Raw genomic sequence first — 18,180 nt, 5'->3', positions numbered from 1 at the left:
GGTTCCTAGTAACCATGGGGGACCATCAACAGATCATAAGATGGGTTGTAAGATGGTGTCCTCCCCAGACCCAACATGCCATGTGGCAAAGGTTGTCCACCCAGAGCCCCAGGTGAGCAGTAACTCTGGGATATATAGGTCTTCATACATAAAGTCTTTTTTTTTTAGAAACAGCAGCAACACTTCTGCTTCCAGAACTTGTTCTTTTCATAATGGAGAGGCAGAACAAAGTATTTAAGTCTGACATAAAAAAGGTTATCAAAGTTTCAGCCAAACCTTGTTCCTTTTAATATTCTAATGCATCAGTAACGAAGATGAGATGCAAACATGTTTAACTCCAAAAGGCAGACAATTTAATAATTTGTTTCCTATGGGTACATAATGAGATAGTTAAAACATTCCCAGGAGAGAGATAAGCAGATATTAAAAGGTCTTTCCAATACCTGTAATGGCTAAGGGCAACAGCTAATTCAATAGATTCGATCAAAATCACTACTTCTTTCAGTGCTGCTGATTTATTACTTTGGCTGTAGTTAGTCATCACTCATTTTAGTTTGCTTTTCAGTGCTCATAAATTATGCCTTATAAATAAAAAGATACAATCAAGGAAATCATATCAATTCATCTACAGCCCTGGGGTGTATTTTCCCATGGCACTCACACTAATGTCTTTTTAAAAGATAGGCTTGTCATGGCGTTTGAATATGTCAGAATCACAATCTACCTAAGGAGGTCTTGGGAGAGCAGAGCCATAACAGGCTCATAACTAATGTGGAGGGGCCAATAAATCTGATACCTTTGTTTGGTTTAATGAATAAACATAGATTCATAAACAGCCTCCTTGTTCATAGAGGTTTGCAAAGGTGGATAAACTCTGGTCTGCAAAAACGGCTCTTGCATTTGTGTGATGGCAATACAATTTCTGGATAGCTCAAGCTTCGTTTACAGAAGTTTTTGATGTTTGTATTATGGTTTTAGTTATGTTATAAGTTGCCCAGAGTGGCTTGGGAAACCCAGTCAGATGGGTGGGGGTATAACTAACAAAATTATTGATGTATTTATCATCATCATCATCATCTCATCTGCCAGCAAAGCAAGAGAGCACACTATCATACTATCTATATTATACTATCTATATTATCTGTATTATACTATATGTTCAGGGCTTTTTTTCAGTCAGAACTCTCCAGAACACAGTTCTGGTACCTCTCAGGTTGGCACCATTGTTATTATAAGAGAACAAGGGAGGTGTTCATGGTGAGTTCCAGCATCTCTTTTTCTAGAAAAATAGCACTGTATTATATATGATTAATACAGTATTAATACAGTATTTAATATTTAGTATTTAGTATTAATACAGTATTAAATATGATTATAATCATATATAATGCACTGTATTATATATGATTATAATCATATTAAATAGTTAATAATGCAGTATAACAATATTATAGCAAGGTGGACAACTATATGATTACTATTATTTATAAATTATTTAGTTTCATTTATTTGTACCTTGCTTTCCCATCCCTATAAAGACAAACTAAAACTTCAGGCTTTTGCTTTTTCAACCCCTGGCTTGTCATGGCCACAAAGTGTTATGATGGCCACTAAAAGAAGCTAATTCTTTAGAAAGATCAAATAAATTTATGGTTTATATGGATCTGGTAGTGGATAACAGCCAAATATGTACCACTCCCCATTTTGAGATACAGTTTATCTCTGATCAGCAACGTGATATTAATATCATGCTCTGCTTGTAAACCTCCCTGAAGAGAAGGCCTCTGTATGTATGAATGCTGAGTTTCGACAAGCTGTTGGTTGGAAATTTTAGAAAGTCAATAGTGCACAAACACAGTGTATCCCAAACTTCTTGTAGACCAGACACACTTTATTTTCAGAGAATGACAGGGTATAAATCATCCAGCTTCAGTGTGGCCCACTGCCAGTCCTTTTTTTTTTTCTCCTAAAAAAAATGTTTAGAGGTACTCTCATTTTCCCACTCATATTGAAATACTGCCCCTCAATGAGGCCAAACTTAGATTCACAAAATGTTTAGGGGTATGTTTACCCCTGCGTCCCCCCAGAAAAAAAGCACTGCCCACTGCTATGTTTCTTCCTGAGCCAATGTTCTGAACTTGTCTCCTAATTGGAGGAACCAAGTCCATAATTGTCAGTCTTGCAGAGTTTCAGCCTCCTCTGAGGATGGAAATTCTGCTTGCTTTTTAGACTAGGCAACTGAATAGTCTAAAGGACACCTGATGCATACGCATAGCAGGATAACCCAAATCAATAGAGTCTGAGCAGAAGGACATGAAGGCAGAACAGGAAATCATTCAGAGATACAAGGCAGCATCCTTTGCAGCCAGTTGGAAAATTAGTGTGCTCTGGCTTGGGGATTATTGCTCTTCCAGATCAATGACTCTCCAGAGGTGTTTCCCATCACCTAATGCCTGATCCAAACTGGAGCAGCCAGGATTGAACCTGGGACCTTCTGTAATGCTCTGAGTCGCAGGCCCTCCCAATATTGTCCTAAATACACGGACTTTTGCTAAAGGTTCAGAGAAAGAAAAGGAAGACCCCCCCCCTTACCTCAGTTGTGCTGTTAATGTCAAACCCATTAAGCTGGACCTTGATGACTGACAGCATTTTTTAAAGTGTTGCAAAGGGCCTGGCTCTAGTGCCTTAATTTTAGCTTCATTCAGCTGGAGGAAATTTAGTTGCATTTAAAATTTTATGGCCAGCAAACAAGCCTCCGAGAGAGAGGCAGCAGAATCAATATCGTGCTTAAGTGAAATATAAATCTGGGTTTCATCAGCATAATAGCGAAAGCCAATCCCTATACTTATGAATAAGGTGTCTCACAGGCAACATATAAATTGTCAACAATGGTGGAACTAAGAATAGATCCCTGAGGGATGCCACAAATGACAGTAATGGCAGAGGAACACACACACAAGACTGCTAAAGATATGCAATTTGAACACAACTAGATCCAAAGACTGTCAGGCTTACTCAGTTTCAGCATGGACCTTAATAAAGAATTAATTAATAAAATCCAGGTGGAGAAACACTCATGGCAAATCTGATCAGACATGGCTTTGAACTCATTTGAAGGCTTATTCAGTGGTGGGTATGGCTCAAAGGTCGTAACTACTTTTCTCCGACCACTGTGTCCACACAATCTGATCTAGCTGAACTTCTCTAAGCGGTTAAATAGCTTTTATATTTTTGGAAGGGTTAGAACTTTCAGTAGCCCACTGCATTGGTTTTGCCAGGTTTTTGCACATAAAGTTGTTCATATCTATTTCATGTTCACACTACCATTTCACCAATATTAGTATTAAAATAAAAAAAATCCTTCCAGTAGCACCTTAAAGACCAACTAAGTTAGTTCTTGGTATGAGCTTTCGTGTGCATGCACACTTCTTCAGATACCTGAAGAAGTGTGGTATCTGAAGAAGTGTGCATGCACACGAAAGCTCATACCAAGAACTAACTTAGTTGGTCTTTAAGGTGCTACTGGAAGGAATTTTTTTATTTTGACTATGGCAGACCAACACGGCTACCTATCTGTAATTAGTATTAAAGTTATCCAAGTCCTTATCCAGTCAGATTTTATTTGATAAATCCCATTTCTTGGCATGTGAGGCAGAAGACTTGCTTCTATTCACCCTACAACTTGTTCACTCAACCCACCATGACTCATGCTGAATTGCCAAGAGAAAAAGATTTCCTTAGGAGAAGCCAATGTGTCAACTAGTTTGAAAAAACCACAAGTGAGCCTGCTGCCTTAAAAAGGACCACATGATTGGAGAGCTATAGCCTGGGTTTCCAATCTTCCATTTTTGGTCAAGGTCTTCTAGCAAGTTGTGGCTGAGCGTCTCTAGGTAGTGTTGCTTGATGCATATTAACCAGGCATTTTTCAATCTTGCTTCTAGCCAGAACGTGGGTTGTGTCAGTCAACTTGGTTGATGACCCTTCTTGGAAAAGACAGGGGAAATGTGATTTGTTTATTTTCCTGGACCTCCTGGCAGTTTTTAATACATTCAGGCATGGTGTCCTCCTAGATGAATTCATGGAGTATTGATTTGCAGTGGCTTCACTCCTTTGTTGCCCAACGATTCCAGAAGGTAGAAGTGGGATACTATTGTCATTCCCTGAAGAAGCTTGCATCTGACATTCAAGGTATCTAGTCCCCTTCCTTTGTTTTTTAACTTCTGTATGAGACCACTGATAGAGGTCATCCAGAGTTTTAGAGTGGGTGACATCAGCATAAGCTCTGTTTCATCTTTCCATCCGAACCAGACATGACAGTTTTGTCCTTGAATGAGTCATGCACTGCATGAGGCTGAATAACTGAAAAATTAATCTGCAGAAGGCACAGCTCCCTGTGGTGGGTGGTCCTAAAGCTGGAGAATTGCCCATCATAGGTAGGGTCACACTCTCCCAAAAAGAGTAGCGTGTTAGGCTGGGAACAACTTGATTTCTCATATAGAGGCTATGCTAAGGAATGAGTTCTGTTAACCTTGGCTGATACAACAGGTACATCACTCTCTGTAAAACAGAGCCCTTGCTATGGTTGGACATGCCTAGGAAAACTCTGTCTGGAGTCTGGACTATTGTAAAGTGGTGTATGAGGGGCTGCCTATGGAGACAGTTTGGAAACTTGAGTTGATCTAGAATGCGACAGTCAGTGTAGTGATGAATAAAGGCTGCCAGAGTGCATATCAAATACTGCAGGAACTCTGTTGATTACCAATTTGTTTCCATCCTAATTTCAAGGGAATATGTCTTACTGTTAATGTCCTGTATACCTGGGCCCAGAATACCTGAGAGAGCACCTGCTGTCCACTGAACACTGTCCACCTAGAACCTTTTCCCTTGTACAGTGGTACCTCGGGTTAAGTACTTAATTCGTTCCGGAGGTCCACACTTAACCTGAAACTGTTCTTAACCTGAAGCACCACTTTAGCTAATGGGGCCTCCTGCTGCTGCCATGCTGCCGGAGCCTGATTTCTGTTCTTATCCTGATTTCTGTTCTTATCCTGATTTCTGTTCTTATCCTGATGCAAAGTTCTTAACCTGAAGCACTATTTCTAGGTTAGCGGGGTGTGTAACCTGAAGCATATGTAACCTGAAGCGTATGTACCACTGTACCTCTGTAGGATCCACAAGGTTGTAGTCAACTAAGTCCTACTCAGAATGAACATAAATTGTTGTTGTCTTTTAATTGTGTCTGACTCTTCGTGACCCCATGGACCAGAGCACGCCAGGCACTCCTGTCTTCTACTGCCTCCCGCAGTTTGGTCAAACTCATGTTCGTAGCTTCGAGAACACTGTCCAACCATCTCATCCTCTGTCGTCCCCTCCTGCTTGTGCCCTTCATCTTTCCCAACATCAGGGTCTTTTCCAGGGAGTCTTCTCTTCTCATGAGGTGGCCAAAGTACTGGAGCCTCAGCTTCACAATCCGTCCTTCCAGTGAGCACTCAGGGCTGATTTCCTTAAGAATGGATAGGTTTGATCTTCTTGCAGTCCATAAATTAGTCTTGTCCATTAACTTCAGTGTCTATTCTGAGTGGGACCAGCACAGCATACCATGCATCATTTTGCATAATTAAAATAGTGGGGTAGGGGAAACATTCCCTGTAATGCATTTGCCTGTGTGCACCATGTAGTGGAAAGAAGGAAACAGGATTATATTTAGACCCATAGAAACCCTGTTGTGAATAGATTATATGCATTCCACACATGAAAGAATGTACTCCAGAAGAATGAAATAATGGCCATTGACGGACTTCAGCTCATTGTTTTAAATAACCAATAAGATCATGTTTAAGTTCATTTACTTAATTGACTTTTGTCTTTATGAAAGGTGATGTCATATTAAATCTGCTGGATGTTAAGGTGCCACAGGATTCTTCACTTGTTTGGATTTTGTGATAATCCTATCCTGTAGAACAGGTATTGTCAACCTTTTAAGACCCAGTACACACTTTAGACCCAAACATGCATTTGAGGGCCAATTTCTCAACCATTTGGCATATCTTTGCATGATGGTAGAGCTCTTTTTGTGACCCAGCTTGGATCAGGCTGTGACCCACCAGTGGGTCTCACCTACTAGTTGAAGACCAGTGCTGTAGAAGGCAAACAGTAGCTATAATACGTTTTAGAAAAGAGAGGGAAAATGAATTTCCAGTGCCTCTTCTCTTCCCCTTAGTCTCAGACACGAGACATCTACTCATGTAAGAAGTTCACACTGCTTCCAAAACACATTGAGCTCCTGATTTAAAGGTGCTTACCTCAACCATAATGTACCGGATAGTTTTTTGAAAAGATTTAATAATTTTGTCCACAAAGAGCCGAATTACAAGAAAAAAGTATCCCCTCAGGTACATTAACTGGGAAGAGAGGGATGAGGGTAGGGGAAGGGGGGGGGGATAAAAAAGATACCAGTCTCTAAAATAAAGCGATCTATTTTGGAAAGAATCCTAGCAGTTACCTCATTGCTATTAAGTTCATTGAAGTTTAAGGAAAATTACATCATTAGAAAGAGTAGGAAATAAAGTAACCCAAGAGCCATCGTCAGCGATGAAAGATGGGCTCCCCCAAGATGCCAGACGTTTTGGCATACACTTGCCAAATGGAGGTCACACACTTCTCAACAGCAGCAATACAGATTCAGTCTGATCACCCAAGAACATTCAGTGGCAAACAGAGAAGACATCCAAAGTTCATTAGGCTTTATGTTCTCTTCGGAAAAGAAGACATATGGGAATAATGACTGAAGCGAGAGAGTTATTATAACCTTTCCTTTAAAGTTCATGGCATGGCTAAGAGGCCTCTGGATTTACTATTATGCACATACAATACAAAAGCTATCTCCATCTAGAAAGAGCTCTACAGTGGTACCTCGGGTTACATACGCTTCAGGTTACAGACTCCGCTAACCCAGAAATATTACCTTGGGTGAAGAACTTTGCTTCAGGATGAGAACAGAAATCGTGCTCTGGCGGCGCAGTGGCAGCAGGAGGCCCCATTAGCTAAAGTGGTGCTTCAGGTTAAGAACAGTTTCAGGTTAAGAACGGACCTCCGGAACGAATTAAGTACTTAACCCGAGGTACCACTGTATGTGGAGCCAAGCCAGGCCATACACATCAAGAACAGAATGCTCAGCTCACACCCACACTCACACACCCTTCCAGTCCTGATCAGACTCGCAGCTTCAACCTCACCAACAGGGCAACATCCTCTATTGCAGGCTGCAGTTCAGGGGCAGGACATTTACTCTACATGCACAAAGTCCCAGGTTCAATCCCCAGCATCTCCAGGTAGGATTGGGAAAGACTGCAGACTGAGAGAGTAGCAGCCACTCAGAGTAAACAGTACTTCCCTGTGTGGGAAGGAGCTGCAACTGAATGATTACTGTAACATGCTTTATGTGGGGCTGCCCTTGTATCTGGCCTGGAAGCTTCAACTAGCGTAGAATGCAGCAGCCAGCCAGATTACTATGCCAGGTTCAACATATTCTGTTAATTCGCGAAGTCCTAAGCAAAGCGGGCTCAAAGGATCTTAAGAACCACCTGATTCCCCATGCTCCACTTTGATCACTGAGATCCTCTGGTGGGGCACTTCTGGTGGCTCCCCACACCCCTGAGATTCAGTTAGCCTTCACTAGGGGCCAAGTCTTCAGTGTGGCAGGTTCTGCCTGTTGAACGTCCTACCAACAGTGGTTCAAGCAGGATGCATCCCTTCCTTCTCTCACACATCTTTTGAAACTATATTGTTTTGACAGGCCTTTGCAATATAAATGGTATCTTTTTATGGATGCTTCTTGCTGGTTTTATTTTTATATGCTGCACGCTACTTAGATAGATGTTTATGAAAGCATGGAGTATAAATATGCAAACAAACAAAAGTGCTGAGAGCATTCACAAACATTTTGCACCATGCCTCTGAAAATATGTCAGTTTCTGTGCATTACAAAAAATGTGTATGTGTAAAAATGGGAATCACTGTGCCAAAAAACGGGGAGGGACATTGACTGTATTTAATTCTCGAAGCTCTTTTTGTACATGTGAACTATATGGAATTATTGTAACACTTTTTCTGAGTATATAGTCTTTTACAGTATATTAACAATTTAGCAATAAAACTTCTTTCCTAAGATGTTCATAGGAATCATAGGATTAGGTCTTCATTCTGTATGTGACATACCTGATATTCATATTCAGTAAAAGGCAGAAGTGTTGCATCTTTGAAGGATGTGGATGAACCATTATAAACAAGGACCAGGTCTAGATTTAGTTGCTCAAGTGTTACTTGTCTTCTGTAAAGCTCGTAATATAAGATCTTCCCATTTGGTTGCTTTGGACCTGTCCACACAATGGAAAGAACAGACTGGATTCCACCATGGCTTGACTGCACATCTATGAGTGGGGCTGGCTGGATTTCAGGAGGTGCTTCAAGGGTCTGTAGAGAAGCCCATTCACTGGAAGTGCAGCCCAGGAGTGTGCAAGCTTGCACTTGGACTTCATACCTTTAGAAAGACACATCAGAAGGAAGTTAAGTAGAAGGAGGGCTATAAACGTATCTATTGCACATACGTGTAATTACAGCAAAGATGTTCCAAAAGAAAGGTGTGCACAGCAGTGTTGTGTTTTAAAATAAATGCAAATAATAATACTCTTGGTGGCTCCCAACAAAATATTAAGAACACACAAAAAATCAACCTTTTAAAACTTCCCTGTACAGAGCTGCCTTCAGGTGTCTTCTAAAAGTCATAGACATCCGTACCTTGGTTGTCAAATGGAATCCATTCCGGAAGTCCGTTCGACTTCTGAAAACGTTCGACAACCAAGGCACGGCTTCCAATTGGCTTCAGGAGCTTCCTGCACTCAATCGGAAGCTGCAGAAGCCACGTTGGATGTTCGGGTTCCAAAGAACGTTCGCAGCCGGAACACTCACTTCCGGGTTTGTGGAGTTCGGGAATCAAAATGTTCGACTCGCAAGGCGTTTGGGATCCAAGGTATGACTATAGTTATTTATCTGTTTGACATCTGATGGGAGGGCGTTCCACTGGGTGGGATGTTTCCTTTCCCTCCACTTTTTGCACTGTGGTACAAGTAGTAGTAGTAGTAGTAATATACCCCACCAATCCGGCTGGGTAGCAAGCATAATGGCCTCACATACATGAAGGTCCAGAACCTTCAATGCATGTGTGGATCTCTAGCATAAGCACTCCCCTCCCCCCATTTAGTTCAGTGTAAAGCAAGAGTTGCAAACATGCACACCCCTTTATCTCCTTTGCTGAAATGGATGGAGACATTCCTGCATGTGTGTGCACTGCGATCCCCATGTCTGCAACAAATCAGCATGGTTTATATATTAGGAACACAGTACTTTGAATATATTTGGTGAGATAATGGCTATGCTTTGCCTGAACTAGAAAAAAGTTGCATTTGAATGTTAAAAGTTCCTTATATCTACTGTAAGACAAACTGTAAGTTCCTTGTTCAGTCAACCAATTAGGTGGCTTATAATTTCAAAATATATGATGAAACAGAAAGCTTAACTCAGGCCACTCAAAGTTAGCTGAAACAAACAAGTCTTACCACATTTCTAAAAAATATAATCATGCTGCAACATTTGTATCATAAGCTCTGCTAAAGAAAAAGGATCAGGCTTTGTGATCTGAACTCGCATTCCAGCCTGTCTGCATTAAATTTACAAAATTAATTGTTAGCCTACCACAGCCTGGTAGCCTCCAGAGGTTTTGGACTGCCAGCCAGCTGAGAAAAGCTGGGCCATGGACTATGGTTTGTTCCCATGACTATCTGTGACTCAGACAGAACTTTTATCTTCCTCTGCCCATGTTCTTATTTATAAAATAATGATGGGAGATCAAAGAGACTTCTACTGCACAAATGTATGCATTACTTCTCCACTTAGCTAGCAAGTGAAAACATGTTAAAATAATTGGTTGAAAACCTTGCATGTGCATCCAGCCACTTCCTATAAGTTTCCACTGAAAATAATGGGACAACCCGTTCTGGGAGGAAAAGAAATGAGCACTCTTGCCCTGCAATTCCGAGATTGCTATGCATCAAAAGGCAGGGAATGTGATGCACACTGTGTGCTTAGGCCTATACACATACTTAGAGTTGAAAAGGGAAAAAAGTAGGAGAGTTTTCTGAAGCTATTGATAAAAGGTCCTCTTCTAATTGAGCAGCTAGTGGCATATTAAAGATCCCATTGACAAGGGCTGGCTATAAGAAAAAGAAAAATTGATTGATTCAGTAAGCTCTGCTGAATGGAGAGTTGACAGTTTTTACAATGGATAATCTACTATACATTCAGATCAAAGCTGCCACAGCCACCCTCCATTCAGTACTGAGGACCAGTCTGAAGAGATCTCATAAACTCAGTTGGTAAAGCATGAGACTCTTAATCTCAGGTTTGAGCCCCACGTTGGGCAAAAAGATTCCTGCATTGCTAGATGACTCCTGCAGTCCCTTCCAACTCTACAAATATATGAGTCTATGATTCATGCCTTGAGACATTGTTCATAATGTATTAGCAGGAATATTTTGGCAAACTCCACTAGCCTAGCATCACATTCTGAAGGCATAGCCGGTAGCTTCTAGGGGCTGAAGCACTTTTGGGGCCCCTCAATGTTCAGTTCTGCCCCCTGGCTCCTCATGACATTGCATGTGTGACGCCATGATGTTGTGTAGGGCTCCCTCAATCTTGCTAAGAAGCTGGTGCCTCTGTTAGGGAGAAATATGGGGTCCTTCCTGCTAAGTCTGTTTTTACATGCTGTTTGGTCTTCTGCATCTTGAGGATACCAACCTCCCAATTCCCCCCCTAACCGGTAGACCAAACTGGTTACAGGGAGCCAAAATTCGCCAGTCATCTAGGACTGCATTGGCATAAGAGAATTTTGTTTTGATTTTTCATGTGTCACACTATGATCAGAATAACAGACAATATTCACGCACTGAAGTACGTGTTCACAAGTTACCTGTGATAGGGTTTTAATGCTGCGAAAGTGTAGTACTGTCTCCCAAAGGAAACATGTGTTGACTCCAGATGAACAGCTTTCTTCTCCGATTCAATAGGGTCCCGCAGCGTGATTGTATAGCTGACTATATCCCCATTGACTTTTGCTGGTGGGTCCCAAGTAACCAAAATTGTCTCTGAGGACCATGCCTGCAATCGAGGAGGTGACATTCCAGACGGGGCAGAGGGATTAGTTCTGCTTCTGGCTACAGCACTGGTGACACTTCCTTGGCTGTTGTTTGCAGTAACAGCGTAGCTGTATTCTTTTCCTGGAGTTAGCATAAAGTCATGATAACGAGTATCCAGCCCCAAATAAACCAGAAACCCGTCTCTCCTTAGCTCGTAACTTTGGATTTTGCCATTTGGATTTGCAGGAGCCTTCCACGTGATTTCTATCGATTCTGAACCTGTCACTAGCAAGCTGGGGGCATCTATATTAAGTGGTGCAGCCTCCATCGTCCAAACAGATTGGGGTGCACTAGCTGTACATCCTCCATTGGTACAAGCAACTAGCATGATGTCATACCTGGTATAAGGCTGTAGATTCAACACTTTTCTGAATAAACTTTTTCCAACATAGAGCTCTTCGCCATTTAATTTTAAAATGTACTTTGTGATTTCTCCATTTTGGATCTGGGGTGGTAACCACGATACGTTCATTTGGGTGGAACCAAGATCTTCTAGGGTGGGAGGGTTCACGAATGCTGGAGCTGCCTCGAGTGTCCGAATACTGGCACGGTTGCTGGTGGAGCAGCCTCCCATAGTACAAGCAGTTACTGCATAGCTGTATTCTGTATATGGCAGTAACTCTTCATCAGTATAGTTGAAAGTAGCAGCATCAAAGCTAAAAGGATATGGAACGTTATTTCTGAGGAGCCTATAAGACTGCAAAATGCCATTGGGCTCTTCTGGGGAGGACCACAAGATCCAAATTTTGTTTGGACTTTTGGGGATATATCTCAAGACAGGTGCAGCCAAGCCCATTGGGGCAGCTTGACTGGTCTCTGCAGCAGACCATGAACTGTCAGCGTAACCGGCTGAATTCCAGGCACGTATCTTATATTCATACTTAGTCCATGGCTGCAAATGTTGAGCACTGTATACAAATGTAGTGCTCCCAGTGTTATATTCGGTGAAAACATTTTCCTCTTCTTCTGTTGTTGCATTGTTCCCCGAAGCATTTCCTTTGCTGCGTCTCTGAATAACTTCATAGCGCGTTATTTTTCCGTTTGAATTAATTGGCGGAGACCAGCTCAGTCCAATGCCAGTCGCGTTCACCGACTGGATTACAGGGGCCAGCTGAGATTCAGGAGGGGCTTCGTCCGTCCGGATTGGCTGGGATGAAGAGCGGCTGCAGCCAGCCGCAGTGCAAGCTTCAAGGACTAGGATGTAGAGAGTGAAAGGCTCCAGGCGCTTGAAGAGAAACTGACGAGACAAACCACTGTATTCCAGGTTATCATCGTTGAAAATATTGTAGGTCTGGAAGAAAAATAACATATATCAACAAAAGCTATACGTTACTGGCAAGACATTCACAGCCGAATCCTGCAACTCAGGCCTGCATTGCTTCCAGCTCAATAAGCCAAACGCAGCCTGCCAGATATGTATGACTCCCATCATAGACGCCATAAACAGCCTGTCAAGTACTCTGTAAGCCACAATAAATGTTTGGTGTGCGCCCATAAAACCTGGAACATCCACCTTCAACCCTTCCCTCCTCCAAAAGAACAACATTAGTTTCTGCAAGAGATGTTGGAAGGAAAAATCATATTAAGGTGATCATTCTGTTAGGGTATGCATTCCGGCATTCCACAGTGAAATGTGGGAGCAGACTAGTTACACACACACACCCTGGCAGAAGGGTGTCTGCTCCCTTTGCCTCTTATCTTAGGTTCTAGAAAGGCTGGTTTTTAAAAATGAAATCTGGGATTATGGTTCATCTGACAGAAAGGGAATAACCTTAACCTCCCTGTGGACATCAATGCCTGTGTTGTTGTGATGAGGAGCGATGCGGGGGGCGGGGCAGGAAGGAAACTCATATGTACTGTCCTGGGCCTCAGAAGAAGGCTGGCCTACAGTGGCCGCTCACTGTGTCTGTGGGGAGCAACAGTTGAGGCCTCCTCTGTGTATGAACCCAGCAACTAGGCTGTGTTTGCTTGCAGGCTGGGGCTGGGGAATTCCCCTTGGCTGGTGGTATCAATGGGCGGTCTTCCCGCCAAAGAGGACTAATTCGAATGGGCCAAGCAGAGGCCCCGTTTGGAGGGTGGTGCCTCGCTTGCTGGTTGGGCATTGGCTGTTGCCCTGCCCGGCCTGGCAGCGAGGCTGAAGGCTGGCATACAGTCTACATTGGACTTGTCACAGTGAAGCCTCTGGCAATGACTGGCTGAATTTATGTGAATAAAGACCCCTGTTGCTCAGGGATCCATAGTTTGCAGTTGAATATATGTGACAAAAGGGAATATTGCTAGTTTGGCATTAACAGGATTAAACCCTCACTTGGAGATGGGGAAAGGTCCTGAGAAACAAGGAACTGAAGATCAAGCTGCATATCAAGCAAGCAAACAAACCAGAGCAATCAGAAGGAGCAGCAACCATTCCTTCCCCAATTTTTATTTCTGAGAGAAAGAAAAGCCCAGTGATTGTGTTCCTAGAAGGAAGAACTATTGCAGAGGTCAGCAAACTTTTTCAGCAGGGGGCCAGTCCACTGTCCCTCAGACCTTGTGGGGGGCCAGACTATATTTTGAAGAGAGAGAAAAGAATTCCTATGCCCCACAAATAACCCAGAGATGCATTTTAAATAAAAGCACACATTCTACTCATGTAAAAACACGCTGATTCCTGGACCGTCTGCGGGCCAGATTTAGAAGGTGATTGGGCCAGATCTGGCCCCTGGGCCTTAGTTTGCCTACCCATGAACTATTGCCTCCTCTCACTCCCCACCCCTGCACTCTGAGAAGCACCAAAAGGAAAGCAGAAAAGTCCCCAAAGGTAAAGAACAGAAGGTCCAACTAAATGTCACATTAAGCTGCTTTGGGTGGCTTTTCGTTTAATATATAAGTGGCAGCTTTAATCACACTGTTGTTTTTTAAGCATGCTTAAATAAATAGGATAAGACAACAAATGTAGAGAAATTATAACACGTCATGCTGTTTAATGGACAATCTACTGCAGTTCTGTTTAATGCAGGATATCCAACTGTTCATGGTAACAAACCTATAGAGCTCTTTGTAATTCTAAGAATGTAGCCCAATACCCCATCAAAAGGACACCACTTGCAAAACGATTACTAAAAACCTGTGATAGCTACATCTTCATACAATCATACATATATCCTACAGTCAAAGGTGGGGAAAGAAAGGTAGAAAAGGAAAGAAAAATACCATGAGAATTAAATTTAGCAAAGACAGTGCAAAGGAAGAAAGTAATTATGACAGAAACGGGGTCCTCAGCATTTCACACATATATCTTGCCTGTCGTGAGCACAAGAGTCTTCATGGTGAGAGTTTCCTTTGGGTACTTCCCATATAACCAGCTTTACTTTCATTTGAATACAGTGGTACCTTGGGTTACAGATGCTTCAGGTTACAGACGCTTCAGGTTACAGACTCCGCTAACCCAGAAATAGTACCTCGGGTTAAGAACTTTGCTTCAGGATGAGAACAGAAATCGCGTGGTGGCAGCGCAGCGGTGACAGCGGGAGGCCCATTAGCTAAAATTGTACCTCAGGTTAAGAATAGTTTCAGGTTAAGAACGGACGTCCAGAATGAATTAAGTTCTTAACCCGAGGTACCACTGTAATTTAGGACAACATCACTCAAGGCCAGTTCTATGGTTAATGGGGTCCCTTAGTAAAGTATCACCCAATGTCATGGCCCCATAGTTCTCCTTTGGCTCATGGGTCTTGGGAGTTTTCTTTGATAGTGTCTGTTGCTCCAGATCATTTAAGTAAGAACAGGGAGGTGGTATGCCTAATAAAGGATTTTGATTTTGAATTTGAACAGGGAGGTGGCTTGTAAAGGATCAAAGGAAGACATCATCTATGCTGGTGGCTGTCTATCGATGCAGGACCTGACATCACTCGCACCTTACGTACAAACCACACATCCCTTCCGAACTACAAAATGGACGACAATTTTCACCATGTATTCAGCAATGAAGTTCTAACGTATGTTCATACCTTTCCACCCCAATTAAGTCATTTTCTAGGTTGGGCTTACCTTAATGTTGCCATTGGGCTTGGAAGGCTCTGCCCATTTAAGTAACAGCGCCCTGCCGTTCTCCTTCTTTTCCACGGTAAAGTTGGCCAGGCCACTTGGGGGCGCTTCCAGGGTGCGCACGGAAATCCATGGACTTGAAACTTGCCCAGCTTTGTTGACAGCAACAACATGAATATGGTAAGTTGTGAATGGCTTCAAACCAAACAAGTGAGTTTGATGCATTGTTCCCTGCAGCAGAAATACACATAATATTCTTTCATTTGGTTGAATAAATGAATTATGGTGGGTTGTTGAATAAAACTTATCTTGAAGGCCCAGCACTAACAGGCAAATTTTACCAAGTTTGTGCATAATCTTCAGCAGGCACAAAGGGCCAAAAAGGATGTGAGGCCTATATTCTGACTGATATTGTTGGGATATAGTTCCCATCTTCCCTGATGACCATAATGGCTTATGGGACTTAAGAGTCCAAAAGTACTTGGAAGGCCATGAGTTCCTTCTCTCTGTCCTATTGCCCTCCCTTATCCTAAATAATAGGGATGCGGGTGGCTCTGTGGTCAGAAGGTCGGTTTGAATCCCCGTGACGGGGTGAGCGTCCGTTGCTCAGTCCCAGCTCCTGCCAACCTAACAGTTCGAAAGCACGTCAAAGTGCAAGTAGATAAATAGGTACTGCTCTGGTTTCACCAGAAGTGGCTTAGTCATGCTGGCCACATGACCCGGAAAAACTGTCTGCGGACAAACGCCGGCTCCCTCAGCCAGTAAAGTGAGATGAGTGCCGCAACCACAGAGTCGTGCGCGATTGGACTTAACTGTCAGGGGTCCTTTACCTTTACCTATCCTAAATAATATCCTGTCATAGTTCTCTTTTTCACAAACACTGTGCCATTGTTCCCACATTTATATTTATATTATATTATAATTTATTTTATATTTATTATATTACTTCGTTGTGCCTACAAAAAGTGTAAGGCAATGCCTTTTTGCCTCACAATAACCCTGTGAAGTAGCTTCGACTGAGACATAAACGGTGGCCCAAAGTAACCTAGTGAGAACTTAATTGCTGGGTATGGAACTGAACCAGAATCTCTTTGGCCAGTTCCTAACTCTACTCTACACTATACTCATGCTCTCAAATAGACTACATCCCTATACCATGGTAGCAGGCGCTGACTCCCCTCCACCCTGTGAGTAGCCAGTGTACTGTCTGTACATCTTCACACGCACACACTGTACATGCTTAGGCTAGTTCACACAACTGGAAACTGTGCTTTTTGCAGAGTTCCCATTGCTGTATACATAGCCTACACAGGTCCATTTTGTACACATTTAGGGCTGTGCAGCAAAATATGCCGTGCATATATCCACTTCATAGTGGTGCAGAGAAGGGCTTTTTGCATGGTGGTACTCACCTTGTGAAATGAAAATACTCAGAAGACCAACCAGCTATTGAGTGCTTCCATTGCCAATTAAAATCTTTCACCCAAACATTTTCTGACTTTTAATACCTGCTCCTGGCATATTGGACTTCTCTACTTGATACTGATATTTTGCTTTTATTGTTATATCTTGTTATCTTTTATCCTTTTTTTATGATGTTAGCCACTCTGAGCCCAGGCGGGATACAAATAATTTTATTATTGTTGTTGTTGTCTGTAAAACACCATTGTATTTCTTTCAATGAAAATAATCTTATATGAAAAGATTTTATATCTGTCACAATGCCCCCTGCTCCTTCCAAACAATTTGATGGCATTCATTTCAAATCTGTTAGATTAGAGTACATTTTCTCTTTTTCTGGTGGTTAGGTCTATCTCCTTCATCGTGCAAAGAAGTCAGGAGTCAATTCTCCAGTTTTGTGTTAAGTGGCTAAAAGCCAGCACTTCTAACCTTTTAAATATTTAAGTATCTGTTAAGCTAACAGACTCGGAAACAATTTTTTTGCAGAAAAAATAATCATTTCTTTTTTAAAATATTAAAAGTTAGATGATAAATAATTAAATAGTTATTTTCCCACAACAATGAGCTTTCCTTTTAGATAAATATAATGCAGTATTTGAATGTCCATTCTGAATATTAAAACTCAACATGCCACCAGTACTGATTATAAATATACTTTTCAATGACAATTATTCCTCCCCTCTCCCTGTTAAACAGGGCAGGCAGCAGTAAGATTGATAATGAAGAGAGGAAGGGAGAGCTGAAAGGATAGTTATTGTTAGGAATTCCTAGTCACCCATGCTTGACAATCCTACACTTGAAGCACTGTATTAATCAGATACTGAGGTCAAACACAATGCAATTCTTTACATGACTAATTTACATGAAAGTCCCATTGATTTCTATAACACTTGCTTCCAGACAATTGTGTGCAGGATTGCAGCCTTAGCCTGAAATCCTATACGTATTAATGCGGCAGTAAGTCCATTGACCTCAACGGGGCTTACTTCCGAGTAGATATACATAGATTGCAGTCTTAGTCATAGTTTTTCAGAGAGAGAGAAAATAATAGTAGGTTGAATTCAATGGTGAATGCCCACTGACAGAAGGTATCCATAAGTGAAATGGGGAAAGGGAAATTCAGAGGATACTTCAGATTTTGAGAAGGTGCAGGACACTGCAAAGACAGAGAGAAATGGTGAACGTTCCACTGATCCACTGTCTTCGATCAGTGAACACCCAGTGAAAGGTATTTGACAAGGATTCCAGAATGTAGAAACATAAAATTGGATTATTGGTTCATAGGTAGTATCCGGCAGTATCCATCCACTGACAGGCAGCAGGGTCTTCCATAAGCAGTAAATCGGTAACATTTTTGCCGATTCTTCCTCCTCTATCTAGCTGCAAAAAAACCCCCCAATCTACTCCAGAAGCATGAAGACCCTTTGGAACAGATTGGGAGGTG

General features: G+C 42.1%; 1 protein-coding gene across 5 annotated transcripts in view; it reads right to left on the bottom strand.

Moving 5' to 3' along the window:
* USH2A (usherin) overlaps positions 1 to 18,180 on the bottom strand; it is a 430,807-nt gene that overhangs the window by 23,059 nt on the left and 389,568 nt on the right. For all 5 annotated transcript variants that reach the window (XM_083493951.1, XM_083493952.1, XM_083493953.1 and 2 more), the window contains 3 exons: positions 15,279 to 15,506; positions 11,024 to 12,540; positions 8,218 to 8,539 (listed from right to left, as the gene is read on the bottom strand). In XM_083493951.1, the coding sequence (XP_083350077.1) occupies positions 8,218 to 8,539; positions 11,024 to 12,540; positions 15,279 to 15,506 (2,067 nt within the window). The remainder of the gene's footprint in view (positions 1 to 8,217; positions 8,540 to 11,023; positions 12,541 to 15,278; positions 15,507 to 18,180) is intronic.

Source organism: Podarcis liolepis (genome assembly GCF_965112155.1).
Source record: "Podarcis liolepis genome assembly, chromosome: 3".
NCBI lineage: Eukaryota > Metazoa > Chordata > Lepidosauria > Squamata > Lacertidae > Podarcis > Podarcis liolepis.
This window is presented reverse-complemented; position numbering and strand designations above follow the sequence as displayed.